Source organism: Trichechus manatus, unplaced genomic scaffold (assembly GCF_000243295.1).
Source record: "Trichechus manatus latirostris isolate Lorelei unplaced genomic scaffold, TriManLat1.0 scaffold00117, whole genome shotgun sequence".
In the NCBI taxonomy this organism is placed as follows: Eukaryota; Metazoa; Chordata; class Mammalia; order Sirenia; family Trichechidae; genus Trichechus; species Trichechus manatus.
Genome location: NW_004444053.1, coordinates 1,910,528 through 1,929,267, shown reverse-complemented (window position 1 = coordinate 1,929,267; position 18,740 = coordinate 1,910,528). Strand labels below are relative to the sequence as shown.

Sequence of the window (18,740 nt, the reverse complement as noted above, 5' to 3'; positions counted from 1 at the left end):
GTGCAAAAAAAAAAAAAGAATTATCTATGTGAGATCAAATTGACAACAGCAACTCAAAAGGTTTGATGGGAAGCCTAGGGGACAGTGAGTTGAAGATAATGGTGATAGAATAATTTGCAAAGGATAGTGAGATTAGCAGCACAACTGGAAGAATGTAATCGATGTCACTGAATTGTTCATGTAGAAACTTTCAAGATGGTGTAACTTTGGCTATGTATATTTTCACCAAAAAAAAGTTCCTCAAGGTCGAGAAGGGAGAGTGTTAACATGTCGTGGGGTTGTTAACTAATGTCATAAAACAATATGTGTACTGACTGTTTAATGAGAAACTATTTGTTTTGTAAACCTTCATCTAAAGTACAATAAAAAAATTTTTTACAAGGTATGCCATTGTTATCTAAGATAACATTAGGGAAGCTGGATGAAGAGTATGCACGAATCCTAAGTATTACCTTAGGGTCACTAGGAGTTGGAATCGGCTCAATGGCAACAGGTACTGGTATGCACTATCTTTATAAATCTTTTGTAAATCAAAAATTATTTCAAAATAAAAGGTTTTAAAAAAAAGGTAAGAAAGCAGGCCAGTGGAGTGAATATTGGGAGTTTAAAGAGCAAAGAGAACATAACAAAATCAAAGAAAACCAGCACTGGAATAGGTCTTGGGTATAATCTAGGGCAACCTCCTTACTGCATAGACTAGGAATTAAGGCTAAGAGAATGAAACAATTAAATCAGTGAAAAATCAATGAAATATTTACCTTAAGTGCAAGTGCTCTGCCTCTAACCTTAAGTTATGTGGTGATTTGCAGTTTATTAAGTGTTCATCATTCATGCATTTATTTGTCATTCATTCTTTACCAAATGCTTATTATCACAAACTTTACCAGACTCCAGAAGAATAGGACAGTCTATGCCTTTGAGTTACTCATAGTCTTAGTCATCTAGTGCTGCTATAACAGAAATACCACAAGTGGATGGCTTTAACAAAGAAAAATTTATTCTCTCAGTCCAGTCAGCTACAAGTCCAAACTCAGTGTGTCAGCTCCAGGGGAAGGCTTTCTTTCTCAGTCAATTTGGGGGAAAGTCCTTGTCATCAATCTTACTTTGGACTAGGAGCTTCTCCGTGCAGGAACCCTGGGTCCAAAGGAAGCGCCGTGCTCCCAGCACTGCTTTCTTGGTGGTATGAGATCCCCAACTCTCTGCTTGCTTCCTTTTCCTTTTATGTCTTGTAAGATAAAAGATGGTGCAGGCCACACCCAAGGAGAACTCCCTTTACATTGGATCAGGATGTGACCTTAGTAAGGGTGTTACAATCCCACGCTAATCCTCTTTAACATAAAATTATAATCCCAAAATGGGGGAAAACCACACAATACTTGGAATCATGGCCTAACCAAGTTGACGCATATTTTGGGGGGACATAATTCAGTCCATGACACTCATAAACCAAAATTCATTGCCATCAAGTCTATTCTGACTCATGGCGACCCCATGTGTAACAGAGTAAAACTGCTCCACAGGATTTCCTTGGCTGTAAGCTTTACAGAAGCGGATTGCCAGGTCTTTCTTCTGCCATGCCACTGGGTGGGTTCAAGAACTGCCAACCTTTCATTTAGTAGTTGAGCTCAAACGTCTGGCACCACCCAAGGACCTTGAGTTGCTTATAGTCTAATCTTACTTGATATTCACAACAACACTGAGAGGCAAGCAGGGACAATGCTATTATCCCCATATTAATTACAAGGAGACTATGATTCAGAAACATTAGGAGATTTGCCCACTCACAGCTAGTAAATGGCAGAGCCTGAACCCAAGCCAGTCTGTCTGATGTCACACTACTGCAGGTGGATATTAAATGCTGGTGTTATTTTTGTTCTTAGATAAAACCGTAGCGAGTGCTGGGCTAAAGAAGTTATCAAATTCACCTAAGAGTGACTTCAGAGGACAAGAAGGCTGAGTGCAGAGGACAGGGTTAGGGTAGATCTAGGTGACTTTCCTAAGTTCTACGAATCAGTTGTCTGGGGGAACTTGAGCTTTGCAAAAATGGCTCTTGGCACAACTTGTCCAAGGCAAGGTCATGGAGGCTCCATAGACACATCCAAACTCCCCTGAAGGACCAAATTACTGGGCTGAGGGCTATGGGGACCATGGTCTTGGGGAACATCTAGCTCAAATGGCATAACAGTTTATAAAGAAAATGTTCTACATTCTACTTTGGTGAGTATCATCTGGGATCTTAAAAGCTTCTGAGCCACCATCTAACATACTTCACTCATCTCACCCCATCTGGAGCAAGGGAAAATGAAGAAAATCAAAGACATAAGGGAAAGATTAGTCTAAAGGACTAACGGACCACAAGTACTACAGCCTCCACCAGACTGAATCCAGCACAACTAGATGGTGCCTGGCTACCACCACCGACTGCTCTGACAGGGATCACAGCAAAGGGTCCCAGACAGAGCTGGAGAAAAATGTAGAACAAAATTCTAACTCACACACACATACACAAAGACCAGATTTACTGGTCTGACAGAAAATGTAGAAAGCCCCAGAATATGGCTCCCGACACCCTTTCAGCTCAGTAATGAAGTCCCTCTTGAGGTTCACCCTTCAGTCAAAGATTAGACAGGCCCATAAAACAAAATGGAGACCTAGTGGTGTGGTGGTTACAAAAAGGTCTGCTAACAAAAAGGTCAGCAGCTCGAATTCACCAGCCAGCTCCTTGGAAACAATATGGGGCAGTTCTACTCTGTCCTATAGGGTCGCTATGAGTTGGAATCAACTCAATGGCAACTTTTTTTTTTGTTTTTTTGTTGTTTTTTTTAATTTTATAAAACAAAACAAGACTAAATGGGCACACCAGCCCAGGGGCAAGGACGAGAAGGCAGGAGGGAACAGGAAAGCTGATAACAGGGAACCCAAATTTGAGAAGGGGAGAGTGTTGACATGTCATGGGATTGGTAACCAAAGTCACAAAACAATATGTATACTAACTGTTTAATGAGAAGCTAGTTTATTCTGTAAACCTTCATCTAAAGTACAATAAAAAAAAAAAAAAAAGACTTTTGGCTGTTCTCATAAGGATAGCAAAGTTCACTTTTCCAGGTTGGGGATTTGCTTATGCTGTACTTAATCTTTTCAATAAATAAGAGATTTTTCACAGAGTTTGGGGACCTTCCCTAGGTTTTCCACTCCTGGAATGGAAAGGAATATGTGTGTGTGAGTGAATATGTGTGTGTTTCTTTGTGGTATCTTAAAGTAATGGAAAGATTACGAACTTTGGCATCTGACTGAACAATTCTCAAAAGGCAGCCCTACTGCTATCTTAAGGCAAATCATGTCAACTTTGTCCATCTACAAAAACAGCTCCCTAGATTTGTTGTGAGAATTAAATGAGACAGTATATGTACATTACTGGCTGTTCATCCTTAGAGGAAGTTACTTAACCCCTCTAAACCTGAGTTTCCTTATAAATAAAACAGTGGTGTTGGTGGTAGGGAGGTGGCAGGTAGTTGATTATTTGAGCCTATGTCATAGAATTGCTTTGATGATGAGAATCATTAACACACTTGTAGTGCTTAATGCAACACCTGGTACATGGTAGGTACTGCACAAAAGTTACTTATCATTACCTTATGAATACTTGAAGGAAACAGAGACCCAGAGAGGTTAAGTAACTTGCTAGATGGCACACAGTTGGTGAATTATAAAGCTGGAGTTGAAATCCAAATTGCTAGATTGCAAAACCCCTGATATGTACCACTTTGCTTTTGGAAAATAGAATTCAATTACTGATCTATAAATGTTCAATGTGTATCAGGAGGGTCTTAAATATTTGTCACATTTTAAGATAGACACTGGGGTAGCATTTGAACCTCTTGGTTGAAAAACATTATAACACTTGATGTCCATGAGCTCTTGTGGTTAATCCCGCAAGCCCACCAGGGCTGGGAATTGCTCTCAGGCCATAATTGCTTTTGGAACATAAATACAATCTCACAAGATAATCTGGGTCTTCTCAAGGCATTAAGGGTAGCCTCTACTGCTTGCATTTTTCCCAAAATGGGGCAAGTATTTGCATTTTGGGGAGATATTTTCACTCTGCCCTTTGCTATGTCTATCTATCCAGAGAAGCTATTCAGCAGGTCATTTCTGCTTCATCATTTTAAAATCTGATGGAGAGACTAGCAGGCTTAAAACTTGGACAAGGAGAAGATAGCTGAACTCCTACCCTGATGAGGGTAGGAAGAGAGCAGACTGAGTATAACTCAGCATTATTTATAGAAACTGTTCATATCCCCGTACTGTGACGGGAGGGCAGTCCTGTGTGGTGTGATGGTGTTTGCCTTCAAAAATTCAGTGCTAGTACAGGTCAGATGAAATGTGTGATAGTGACATCAACATGTCATGAAGAAGGAAAATGAGTTGTAATTGTCAAAGATGGAAGTCTTCTCGGAGGAGGTGAGGCTTGAGATTGTCTTTTATTCTCTGCTATCTACTTTCTGTGGCTCATGACATTGCTTCCCTGGAGGGGCTCACCCCAACAGTCCCCATCCAGTCCCCAACACTTACAGAGGGTAGGTTTGGGAGAGTAGGATGTAACTTCTCTTTCTATTAAACTATAAATATTTATGATACTAGTAATAATAAGAACTACTGCCTTGCCTGCCTTTTAATAACATACTTTGTGCCAGACTCTATGCTAGGCACTTGGCAGATAGCGTCTCTTTTCTCTTCACATAATCCTATCAGGTTAAGAACTGTCACCTCAATTTGCAGAAGTAGACATAAATGCTAGCAGAAAGGGCAAGATGAGATGTGGAATCATTCTTTTGGGGTTTAAGAGAGAAATCCAGGACTTTAAAAGCTCTTTTGAACCAGTAAACTTGCCCCCAAACTGGGTTTGTCTCTGCCCCTTGTCACTTCACTGCCCCACTGTCCCCACCCAGACCCCTATTTCTCCGCTCCTCTGTCGTTAGTACCAACCTACTTCCTCTCTCAAATACCTGTACCATCTTAGTATCTGTAAGACCAAGTACAGCACCAGACATAGTTGTTGTGTGCTGTCGAGTTGATTCTGACTCATAGTGACCCCATGTGACAGAGTAGAATTGCACAATCGGGTTTCCTAGCCTATAATCTTTACAGGACCAGGTCACCAGATCTTTCTCCCATGGAGCAGCTGGTGGGTTTGAACCATCAACCCTTCAGTTAGCAGCCAAATGCTTATAGGTCCAAAGATATACTGGGTGAAAGACTTAATGAACATTCTAAAATTCTGTAGACTATGTTGTAAATGCCTAACAGCAGCTCAAAGGATTATTCTGGGAGAAATAGAATCAGCAGGAGTCAAAGTTTTATTCTAAAAGAAGGAATTTCTTTTGGTAGAATTTAAGCCCTCATCCAGTTGTGCAGGGGGGCATTTTATGGCATTATGGAGGCTATACTACGTGGTCTTGCCAACCCAGAGAGGTAGTCATTGGCTTCCCCAAGCTGCTCCTAGATCCATTTGTGCAATGGGGTTGGAGACTCTGCCCAATAGCCCTGGAAACACATTTGTACGTTTGTGGAGCTGAGACGAAAGAGACCAGCACAACCAGCCCCATCCATTTTATGAGGTTTGAAAGCTCTTGGTCAAGACTGTGCTGTTTTTCTCAACCTTGCTCTCCACCTGACCCTAACTAACTCACTCCCAACTTGCTTGGACTTCCTATACATTTGAACTGAGACCAGCAAAGACTGGAACGAGAGGCTAAAACTCCACAGAGAAGTTCACAAACAAAACAAGATGCTCAAGCACCTTCTAGTTTTGGCCTCCATCATTCTTGCCTATCCAAGATCCCTGGACCTGATCAAGAGGACGGAAAGCAGGAAGAAGGCCTGGCTGGAGTACTGACCTGAAACCAAAGAACAATCTTGAAACTATATTTTTTGTGCTCCCTGAGAGCTCATGAACATGAGCTTTGGCCTCATATGAGTCTCAGTTTGGGTCATGGCTTGTCCATCGTCTTCTATCTTGGCCAAGAGTTTTGCAGGCATTAATTCATTTAATCCTCACAATGACTTAGGTGAGGCTCAAAGGTCACAATGCATGTTAAGATCAGGGCTAACTCATGGCTGCTGATTCAATGAGAGCTCTTCTCCCTGGGTCCCACTGCCTTTATGTTTCACTGTTACAGATGTAAGAGAAGGTTTTCTATCTTTGCTTTCAAAATGATGGCCCGGAGATAAACCATTTTCAGAAAGGACACTTTCTCAGAACAGATCCACGAATGTTGTTGCCAGATGAGGAGTAAGTGTCTTGTGATTTTCCTTCTAGAAAGTTCCTAGTACTAGGTGAAACAGTGGTGGTTCAATGATAGAGTTTGTGCCTTCCATGCAGGAGACCTGGATTGGGTTTCCGGCCAAGGCACCTCATGTGCAGCCACCACCCATCTGTCACTGGAGGCTTGGGTATTGCTATGACGTTGAACAGATTTCAGCAGAGCTTCTAGACTAAGACAAACTAGGAAGAAAGGCCTGATGATCTATTTCTGAAAATCAGCCAGTGAAAACCCTATGGATCACAACAGTCCAATCTACAGCTGATCGTGGGGATGGATGGCTCAAGACCAGGCAGTGAGTTGGGGACTGACTGGACAACAGTTATCAACATCAATAGCCATTGATTTTTAGTTTGTTAAACTGCAATTGATCCTCCAGCTTTCAAAGAGATGGTGAGAAAGAAAGCATGTCTTCTCAAATGGAGAGGAGAGAGTCTCTGAAGCAGGGTACCAGTGACTTCATGCTCCAAGGGAATGTTCCTTCAGAATCCGAGCCATTGACTCAGTGGGGTCATGTTACAGTTCACCAGAAAAGCTGCAGTTTTGGCTGATATTCAGTTCTGCAGACTGCTCAGGAGCGACAACCAAGGTACTGTGAAGATGAATCAGAGTAGCCAGGTTTGTCTTTTGGCCCACCACCCATTTTTTAGTCTATTTTTTTTAATTAAATTTGAATAGCTTTACCAAGGCAAGCCCTCTCCATCTCCCCCATCCCCTCCCATTCACAGGCTACCCTCACACCTCTCCTCATCTGCCTGGCTCCTGGAGTCTCCTGTGTTTTAATCCTGTAGTTTGTGGTCAATGTTCAGGTGAGTTTTGTTAAATCAAGTTCTTTTATATACACAGTTAAAAGTGAGAGGGATAGAGTAGACGGGTGCCCAAAGCTATTCTCATTTTCCATTCTCATCCTAGAGCAGGCTTTGTTCTGCTCTCTGTGTAAGAGAAGGCCCAGGAGCTGAGGGAGACGGTACAAGTGTGAAGATGAACTGCTCACTCAGACTTCACAGAAACTACTTGCAGGGAGTTTCAGGCCCTTCAAAGGTTTGAGTGATGGTCTCTTAAAAGTCAATTCTGCTTCTAATAATAGATGACCTGATCATTCATTCATTATTATGTCCATTTTACAGATTAGGGCTATTATTATGCCCATTTTACAGAAGAGGAGACTAAGGCCATTTAACACTTGCTGAACACTAGGCACTGTGGGGAAGACAAAGATGATCTTTTCCCTCAAGGATTTACCATCTACTGGGGGCGATAAGACGTACAAAAGTATCAATGCTACAAAGGAAGTGGGTATCAGCAGCTAAGACAGGCCACCTCAGTGAGCTTTGTTTTAGGGACGCAGCAGCTCAGAAAAAGTAGATGAGTTCACAGATCTTCTAACTAGAAACTGGGGAACCAAGAGAGGCTTCCACAGAGACTACCACAATCATCATGCGGACTAAATGAAAGTAGGATGACAATGGTAAACAATTTATTAAGCATTAGAAGATACTATTCCGGGCATTTTATACGCATTGCCTTATTTGACCTCCACAATAACTTTAATAAGTACATGCTATTTTTATGACCATTTTACAGATGAAGAAACTAAGGCCATTAGAGGTTAAGAAGCCTGCCCAAGATTACCCAGCTAGGAGTGGTGGAGCATACAGTCTGACTGCAGAACCCATGCTCTTAACCACTCTTCTATCCTGCTCTATACATGAGATCTATACACAGATCCAGTCTCAGAAGGAATGATTTCACTGTGTTGGGCACATCTACTACCAAACTTCCTAAGCAGATTCTCTATACCAAAATGTGAAAGCAATCTGTGGCTGGCTACCATTACTGAACATTTTGATCAAGGATTCTATAGAGGAATCCCTGGAGCCATGGAGGCTGAGTGAACCCTTGAAACTATTGTCCTAAAATAATCTTTAAACCTTAAATGAAAAATATCTTCTGAAGTCTTCTTAAAACCAAACAATAGCTTATCTAGTAAAGAATGCCTGCCTTGAGCATTATGGTCTTTTAAGAACTATCTGTATGGGATCAAAGTGACAACAGCAATTCAAAAAATTAGATAGGAAACTTAGGGGGCAGTGAGTCTATGTTAATGGGGGAGGAACAACCCAGAAAAGGAGGGTGAGAATGGTTGCACAACTCAAAAAATGTAATCAGTGTCACTGAATTGTACATGTAGAAACTGTTGAATTGGTGTATATTTTGCTGTGTATATCCTCAACAACAACAAAATAAATTTAAAAAATTTTAAATATCTTGAAAAAAAAATGTGACAGCAGCCTGATCAAAGCTGGGAGAAGGGGATTATGTTCAGTTATCTAACAATGATCATACATTCTTAAGCTCTGGGCCTGTAAATGTCCAAATAATCTTCACAGGACAGAGTTATCTGAGGTGGTGTGTGGGAAAGTGACACACACTTCCCATACTATGTCGTGGGGCAGCTGCCTGGCTGACAGCTGGCGGGGAATCCGTGGAACTTGGATGGCCTTCAGAACTTGTACCCTGTGAAACATGTCAGTTTATCTTACTATACTTATTTTTACTCTAGGGAAGTCACCAACATGGGAACCCTGTTCCCTGTGGTGGTCTGAGTCCATGGGACAAACCAAAACAATGGAACCACAGCTCCAGGGAAACTGAAGCTTGGCTCAGCTCCCTCCTGAGCGGGCTCCATTTTAGAGGAAGGCAGCATCTCAGTGATGCTAAGAGCAAAGGCTGCAGAGAGCGTCAGTCTGCTGTGCCGTCTCTCTTTGAGCACACGCGAGTTTTATTTTAGACTCTTAGAGTGTTATTTTGAAGTTACATCGCAGCCACATTACTAGGGTATAGGATATAATCGATCATCCTAGAAAATCAGATGCTACCCTCCCACTGTACCACAACCTTAGTAGTCCTTTCCAATCATGTGGCCTCCTGAAATGTGCCAGGCATTTTCCAATGTTGCAATGCTCCTGATGAGATGCGCATAGTGGCAGAGCAAAGAAGGCTAGATAATCAAAGTACCATAGGTCTCAATTTACATTTTGATTTGCATTATTTGTCCCCTATTGCCTGAGCTCTTTATGGTCTGTAAGAACTTCTTATAAGTCCTGGGAACAGGGAATGCATGTTAATTTGCATGGTTGACTATATACTAAGTCCATCTCTCAATTCATCTTTCAACATGGTAGCACAGTGATTGGTACAGAATAGTAGCAAAGTACAATTTTGTTGAATGGATGAATGAATAAATAAAAGTATATTTGAATGTACGTATGCATGGATGACTAAATGAATGCAAAGGAGAGGAACTTTCCTACCAGAGACATGCAATATATTTAATATCTAGTTTTTTCAGATCTATAAGTTCATGTCCAACAATTAAAGGGAACAAAATAAAATCCAGTTGCTGATGGTGTTACCCCCAGTTAGTGTGTCAGCAAAGTTTCTGTTGCAGGTCGGCACAGGGTTCTTACTCTTACTATATCTATTTTGTTTTCTGGAAACTCATCTTTACTTGAAAAATGGATGTGTATTTCTAGCAGCCCCCTGGTTTTGCCATACAGACAGCAGCCTACTCTGACCACTCATAAGGGGCGTGACCCGTGTCAAGGGTAGGTAGGAAATACAAATGAATCAGAGGTAGCTAACAGCCTATTTTGGAAGTGCTTGTAAAAAGATCTCATCAATGTAAGGTGGGAACCCACTGTTCTCCAGGTAGAGAACAGCATGCTTATCATCATAGTAAAAAGTGGCAAGTCTTAAGGCACTGGTATGGTTTAGGGGAAGGAACCCTGGTGGCATGGATGGTTAAGTGTTCAGCTGCTAACTGAAAGGTTGGCAGTTTGAACCTACCCAGCAGCTCCGCAGGAGAAAGACCTGGTGATCTGCTTTCATAAAGATTAGAAAACCTTATGGGGCAGTTCTACTCCATCACATACCCTCTATGAGTAAAAAACTGACCCAACAGCACCTAACAACAACTACAGGGTTTAGGGGCAGAATGGTCAGAAGTAGTACTGGTGACCAAACAAAGTAAGACAATTTACCCTGTTCTAAGCCAATATGGCAGAGTCAGGGCGAGAGGCTAGGCTAGTTAGAAAGGTCTGTGGAGATAAAAGGGGCCAATTCCTCAACCAGCAGCTGCATGAAAGAGTGAAAATTCATGTGTCCCCAAGGAGAATCTGTGGACTGCGGTGGAGGGGGTTACCTTTTTTGGAGATTTAGTACCGAGCAGCTAGAACAAGTAGAGGGAGCTTGAGGAGTTCAATTGGCCCATCACAACTCCAGAAGGAGTGCATCCATTTGCAAGGATCCATTGTGGGCACTGGAAATAAGATTCTGAACAAAATACTCCCTGACCATATAGCTCTTACAATACTGTGGGTAGGTAATAGAAAGATTCCTGGATAAGAAACTGTTATGGATTGAATTGTGTCCTCCCAAAATGTGTGTCAACTTGGCTAGGCCATGATTCTCAGTACTGTGTGATTGTCCCCTATTTTGTTACCTGATGTGATTTTTCTATGTCTTGTAAATCCTACCTCTCTGATGTTAATGAGGCAGGAGTCAATCTACAAGATTAGGTTGTATCTCGAGTCGATCTCCTTTGAGATATAAAAGAGAGAAGTAAGCAGAGAGACAGAGGGACCTCATGCCACCAAGAATGAAGAACCAGGAGGGGAGCACTTCCTTTAGACCTGGGGGGTCTGTGCTGAGAAGCTCCTAGACCAAGGGAAGATTGATGACAACGATCTTGAGTGATGGTCTCTTAAAAGTCAATTCTGCTTCTAATAATAGATGACCTGATCATTCATTCATTATTATGTCCATTTTACAGATTAGGGCTATTATTATGCCCATTTTACAGAAGAGGAGACTAAGGCCATTTAACACTTGCTGAACACTAGGCACTGTGGGGAAGACAAAGATGATCTTTTCCCTCAAGGATTTACCAGAGCTGACAGAGAGAAAGCCTTCCCTGAATTCAGACTTCTAGCCTCCTAGACTGTGAGAGAATAAAATTCTCTTTGTTAAAGCCATCCACTTGTGGTATTTCTGCTATAGTAGCACTAGATAACTAAGACAGAAGCCCAAGGCTGGAGTTGTGATCACAGCTTCCTCCAGGTTATCTGGTTGGCCTAAACAAATCACTGCACCCTTCTGAGCTTCATGTGCTATACATGGGGTAGGCTTACATTAAATTTCTAGGATTCTTTCTTGTGTTAAATAAGGGCTCTGCTCTTGAGCAGAAGAAATGTTTCTTTGATATTCATCAATTCATTGTGTTTCACCATGGTCTCTTTTTATTTTAAAATTCAAATAAACTGAATTCTACTATCTTTTATTTTAAAATGGAATGAATAATACAATCCTGCATTTGTAAAATTTTATACGTTTTTACATCTATTCATTTATGCATTCTTCCATCTAATTATGTCTTCATAGAGAGATATCAAGAACAGTGATCCCCAAGCTTCCTTCATTTGAAAGATTCTCAGTTGTTTGAATTTTAATGGTGAACATGTCATTTTTACAATATAACAAGATTTTTATTATTTACTTAAAAATATAATGAAGTGTTAGGATTCTAGGGCCAGAGAAATAGTGGCTGATTCAGTAATTGTGGGAAGCTGGGTCTTGGGAAGGAGCCTGTTTTTGTATCAATGTCCTTATGTTCCTTGGGTTGTTCTCTTCAGGTACCAGACATGCTCCAATAATGGACTGGTGGCAGGGTTCCAGAGCCGATACTTTGAGTCAGTGCTGGATCGGGAGTGGCAATTTTACTGCTGTCGCTACAGCAAGAGATGCCCGTATTCCTGCTGGTGAGTCTGGCAGCCACCCCCAACCCCACACAGATTCTTCAGACAGGAGAACAGGATGAGAGTGTTCTGTCTTCAGATAGGCCTGGCTGTCACAAACAAGCTAGGAACGCAGCAGCTAGCATATAGGAGGGAGGTGAACAAGTTAATGGATGGACAATGAAAAGAAAGGCTAGAAGAATGTTCACACTGGGGAAGACCTTAGAGGCTATCTTACCCAATGCTCCCATACCCCTCTTGTGACAGAAGAGGAAACAGAAGAGCAAGGAAATGACTTGCCTAAAGTCACCCAGCTATTTCATGGGTATGCCAAGTCTAACACTGAGGTCTATTGACTCCTGATCCAGTACTCTCTGCTCTCTACCATTCTAATTTCTCATCACATTATGGAAGCCTTCTTTGGAAGAAACCAACACTTTCATGGATCAGGAGCCCAACCATAGCATATAGACAGAAAAAGGCTACTGTTTTCTAGATCAATGTATAATGCCAGGCTGGAAGTTTTTGTTCCTTTCCCTCTCCCAAGGCTGATGCACACTGTTCCTTGACCCAGTATTGTAACACACTTCAAACCCACTGCCTTCGAGTCGATTCCACTCACAGCAAGCCTATCAGACAGAGTAGAATTGCCCCATAGAGTTTCCAAAGCTTTAATCTTTACAGAAGCAGACTGTGAGATCTTTCTCCCACAAATTGACTACAAGAATGTGTATAAATTTATTTACCCTGGTAACTTATACTGGATGTTGACTACATAACTTGTCCCAGGTTCTTCCATCTACAAACAAGCCAGGCATTTCAGCCTTCTACAATGGTTTCTAAAAGTGTCAGCATTTGAAGATTGGCTCACTCAAGTGATTTATTGCTTTACAGTGTGATGCTTGGAATGGCAGTGTTGGGTTATGCCTGTTTTCTGAAATTGGTGTTACTCCACAGTTGCCAAAGCAGGGCACAGTGTCTCTAGGAATAAGCAGCTCCAAAAGCATAGTGTTTCTTCTTTTTAAAGTAATGACAAATAGTAAACTCTGAGTTGAAAGTCGGCCAATATCAGAAGCTGTGAGATGGAGCAGGGGCCTCCTTCAGCTCTCCAAAACTACATCTATATAACTGTTCTTACTTAACCATGGCAAGAGGGCAGGCATAGGTTGGGTGTACAGTGTACCTGTGATAGCTCCTGGATCAAAGATCTCATTGGTGGAGTAAGCGGGAAGGGCACGACGTAGGCAACAAGAAACTTGAGTTCAAGTCTTTACCCTGTTCCCTTCACATCTGCCTCTACCTGCAACTGTGTTATCTCTAGTAAGTCACTTAACTTCTCTAAAAAAAAAAAAAAACTTGCTGCTGTCGAGTCGATTCTGACCTATGACAACCCCATGTGTTACAAAGTAGAACTGCTCCATAGGTTTTTCTTTTTCTTTTTCTTTATTTATAATCTTTACAGAAGCAGATCACCAGGACTTTCTTCTACTTTTAGGTTAGCAGCCAATGACAAACTGCTTGTGCTGCCCCAGGGACATTTACTTCTCTAAGGAGCTTCAAATCCATCACTTAAATTCATGACAACCTTTTTTAGGTCTCTGAAATTTTTAAGAATCTGATGAAAGCTGTAAGACTTGTCTTCAGGGGAAAAAAATGCTCTTAAGCATATTCACACAAATGTTTGCAGAGAATGTCAGGAGTTGTCAAACACCCTGAAGGCCATTCATGGGCACCCTGCCAGGGACCCTGGATCACAGGTTCAAACCCCCAGAAGATCTTTGAAGGCATTTTGAATCCTAAAAATTTTTAATTCCATAGATGCTTTTGCAAAGGGCAATCCAGATGCCCAGAACTGAGTGAAAGTTCCTAAGATGAGTCAGCCAAGATGAGGGAGGAGAGTAGGTAAGACCTGCCTACTGTAACTTGAGAAGCTTGGCCTCCCCCAGCCTTCCCTTCATCAGTCTGCTAACAGAATGGCATGTCCCACAATGAAACCCACCTCCCTTTGTTGAAAGACATTAAAAAGTTTAAAAGGTTAAGGGGCTTGGATTACATCAATAGTGAGAACTCTGCTTGTACAGAGCTTACATTCTTTTGGTTAGCAGTCGAGCTCTTAACCACTGTGCCACGAGGGCTCCAACTAGTACCTAGTTAATCTATTTACCATATTAGCAAGGCTCTCCCTTAAGTTCCAAAGGAGGATATCAGGGTTGAGTTACCCAGAGTGGCCAAGAGGAGTGTGTTCAGGAGCAAGAGAGGGAGTGAAAGAGAAGTCACCCCAGGTGGGTTGCAGTGAGCACACCAGGCGGCCTAAGGGCAGTTAGGTGACTAGGTGTGGGTGCCTGTCCCCCTGCCCTTCACAGATGCCTCTGTCACAGCACAAAATGCACTGTGGCTTAACTACTATGAGGATGGGCCTCACCTGTCTTTGTGTCCCCAGTGCCTAACACAGTGCTTGGAACACAGTGGATGCTTGATAACTATTGAGTGAGCGGTTGGATAAATGATTCTGGAAGTACTTCAGAGTATGATAAATTGGTCCAGAAAATATAATTTCCTTACTTATAAAGTTTTCTTCCATCTCCACCCACCGTGTCAACTGTGCCCTAGAATGTAAGCTCTGTACAAGCAGAGTTCTCACTATTGATGTAATCCAAGCCCCTTAAATAATGCCAGGCACACAGTAGGCACTCAATGATCTTTGTGGATTGAATGAATGAATGAAAGACTTCAACCTACTTCCTATTTGTCTCATGAGGATTAAATGAGATAATCATACATGCCTGGCATTTAAACCTCAGCACACACTGATGGTCACCACATGGACTGGCCGGTCTTTGGGCAGGGTCCACTTCACCCTCCCAGCTGCAGCAGAAATGCAGCCTCCTCACCAACTCACTGGCCCTTCAGCTAGCCTGTCAGCCCATCAGGGGTCAGATCTTCCTGCAGGAAGCAGTCCTGCTGCTGGAGTTGATCCTGCAGAGCAATGAGAGAAGTGTCCATTTGGGCAGTCTGTCAGGACTTGCATGAAGTCATTTCCCCTGGGTTGAGGAGGCAAAAGCTGGGACAGCTGCCTTCCTCATTGCTGCAAGGTCCGGGGCTTACCAGCAGGCAGACTGGCTCCTGGCCAAATGGAGAAGCAGCAGGGAGTATACTGACGGTCTAAGGGCTTTGGTGATAAGGCTGGCAAGATTCTGAAGCCCCCTGTCAAACATTAGAAGTGTAAGATGGATGATGATAAGGGTGGGATAAAGGGAGAAACATCTAAATCTTACCAGAATCCCCATGCTGTCTGAATTTCTGCAGTCAGGGTCATTGAACCTTGCTGCTTAAAGTTTATCCTGTTTATTTGGATGCTGAGACCTGACAAATTCCAGGTCACTGCCTTGTCTCAAAACCCTACTATTTTTCTAATGACTTATATTTGCCAACTGGTGGTTTGTTTTAGGTTACTCCTGCTTCCTCTCAAGTTCCCTTAGATGCAGCTCACCAGTAAAGATGCTAAGAATTTAATGAACATGGAGCTTTATAAGCAGGAACTCAGTCCTGAGGTTAACAATTGACAAATAGAGATTAGCAACTTTTCTTAAGTTGCCTGAAACATTCAGATACCTGGTGAGCAATGTCAAAATCTACTCCTGCCCTTGGTCCGAAATAGCATTCCCCACCCCTCATCCCCTAGACATCCAGACATGCCATTCTGATGTCAGTAGAACCAAAGGGTCAAGTGAAGGTGAGAGAATTACTTAGAAACATACAGCAAGTCAACTTTAAAGTAAGTCCCTCTATGGTAGGCTTTTCTTTGGATAGCTTCTATTTCAGATTGCGTGGTGTTAGAACTGAAACATGGGGATATTGGTGGTTCAGTTGTACAGTTGTCTCCTTCCATGCAAGAGATCAGGGTTTGATTCCTGGCCAATGCTTCTCATACACAGCCACCACTTATCTGTCAGTGGAGGCTTGCATGTTGCTATGATGTTGAACAGATTTCAGCAGTGCTTCCAGACTAAGATGGACTAGGAAGAAAGGCCTGGTGATCTATTCTGAAAATTAGCTAGCAAAAACTCTATGGATCAGAACAGTCTAACCTGCAATGGATCATGGGGATGGGGCAGAATGGGGCAGCATTTCGTTCCATTGTGCATGCAACAATAACAAAGCTGAAAGCTACCACTGTTGTCAAAGGAAATGATACTTTTTCAGATGGAAACTTTGAGAAGTAGTAGAATGAGCTCCAAGTATGTACCATGGTAAGCAGCATATGAGTCACCATCCCACCAGTATGTCCAGACATTTCAGTGGCATCCTAAAATTGCCTGAGTCATGCCATTATATTATATGTCTTTCTAGATTGAATGAAGCCTCTAGGGTTTAAATTAGATTTTATTTCTTCAGCCTCAGCATATTGCCTGGCACAAAATAAAACAAAAACAAAATCAAACCCACTGCTATCTAGTCGATTCCAACTCATAGCAATGCCATAGGACAGAGTAGAACTGCCCCATAAGGTTTCCAAGGCGCAGCTGGTAAATTTGAACTGCCAACATTTTGGTTAGCAGCCGGAGCTCTTAAACACTGCTCCACCAGGGCAGCTGGCACAAAATAGGTCCTTAATAAATTTATCAAATGAGTAACTGAATGTTGCAGGTCCCTAGGAACAGTAACAATGTGAAACCTGGTATTAGTATGACGATGTTTTATAGTTGATAAAGACTTCCTCCAGGAGGTGAAGCAAAGATCGCAGAGTAGTCAGACACTTCTGGTGGACGCTCTTACAACAAAGACCCAAAAAAACAAGTGATTCGATTATATATGACAATCTAGGAGCCCTGAACATCAAAGGCAGAGTTGAGGAACCAGACTAAGTGGCAGGGAGAGGGAGAGACGGTTCGGAAGCAGTGAGGAGTTGCCACACCTGACCCAGCGAGAGCCTGAGCCCTTCAGGCCTGAGAAGCTTGTGGGTGAGCAGTGCGGCAGGCAAGCAGCTGTGCTCAGGAGGCACGTTTTCCACACTGGGAGAGACCCAGCACCAGAAAGTCTACACAGCCACCCAGAACCAGTGAGAAGTAGCCCTCACTGGTGAAAGATAAGCACTTGCGTACTGCCTACTGAGCGGATCAAAAACACCCCCCTTAGGGAAAAACCTCTCTCCCATTTACCTCCCCACTCCTTGCACTACACTGAGTCCCGGACTGGCTCCAGCGATTGTCGAGTCCCCTGGGCCTAAAGTAGGATCCATCACATGCCCAGAGCTGTTCTCCCTGCCTTGGAGAGTGAACAAATTAACAAACAGAGGAAAAAATAAACTGCTGGCTCTCCTAAGCCAGGAACCCAGGGTAGGCACAGCTCCTTTGCTTTACTTAAAAAATGTAGACATAGATTTTTTATCTGGAGAGGAAGTCAAGGTGATATAAAGACATAAAAGACTGGTATAAACTTAGAAAATAGGGGTAAATATTAAAGTAACCACAAACAAAACTAACAATCTTACAAGTCAAAATAAAAAAACAAAAAATATAAAGACTCAGCAAACACAAAATCAACAACAATGAAAAAGATGAAAAGAAAATACATAAACAAAAATGACTCAGCACAGTAAATTAAGTGGAAGAAAGAAACTGTGAACAACACAAAGAAAAAGATATCAAAATGACAGCATGAAACTCATACCTATCAATAATTACACTGAATGTAAATAGACTAAATGCACCAATAAAGAGGCAGAGAGTGGTAGACTGGATAAAAAAAAACATGATCCATCTCTATGCTGCCTATAAGAGACACACCTTAGACTTAAAGACACAAAGAAACTAAAACTCAAAGGATGGAAAAAAATGTTTCAAGGAAACAACACTCAAAAAAGAGCAGGAGTGACAATATTAATTGCTGACAAAATAGACTTTACAGTAAAATCCACCACGAAGGATAAGGAAGGACACTATATAATGATTAAAGGGTCAATACACCAGGAGGATATAACTATAATAAATATTTACACATCTAATGACGGTGTTCCAAAATACATAAAACAAACTCTAACAGCACTGAAAAGAGAGACAGACAGCTCCATAATAGTACTAGGAGACTTCAACACACCACTTTCGGTGAAGGACAGAACATCCAGAAAGAAGCTCAACAAAGACACAGAAAAGCTAAATGCTACAATCATCCAACTTCATCTCATAGACATATATCGAACAGTCAACCTAACAGCAGTCAAGTATACTTTCTTTTCCAACAAACAGGGAACATTCTCCAGAACAGACCACATATTAGACCATAAAGCAAGCCTTAACAAAATCCAAAGCATTGAGATATTACAAAGCATCTTTTATGACCATAAAGCCATAAAAATAGAAATCAATAACAGAAAAAGCAAGGAAAAAAAACCAAACACATGGAAACTGAACAACACCTTGCTCAAAAACTACTGGGTTATAGAAGAAATTAAGGATGGAATAAAGATATTCGCAGAAACGAGAATGAAAACATCCTATGAGAACCTTTGGGACACAGCAAAAGCAGTGCTCAGAGGTCAGTTTATAGCAACAAATGCACACATCTAAAAAGAAGAAAGGGAGGACTCCGGCAAGATGGCGGTCTAGGCAGAAGCACCACGCCG

The 18,740-nt window shown here is 42.0% G+C and overlaps 1 protein-coding gene across 1 annotated transcript in view; it reads left to right on the top strand.

Annotated features, from left to right (window-relative positions):
* The window catches only part of DPT (dermatopontin), a 50,866-nt gene that overhangs the window by 8,780 nt on the left and 23,346 nt on the right, over positions 1-18,740 (top strand). Inside the window, exon 2 of the mRNA XM_004384088.1 lies at positions 12,017-12,142. Within this exon, the coding sequence (XP_004384145.1) occupies positions 12,017-12,142 (126 nt within the window). The remainder of the gene's footprint in view (positions 1-12,016; positions 12,143-18,740) is intronic.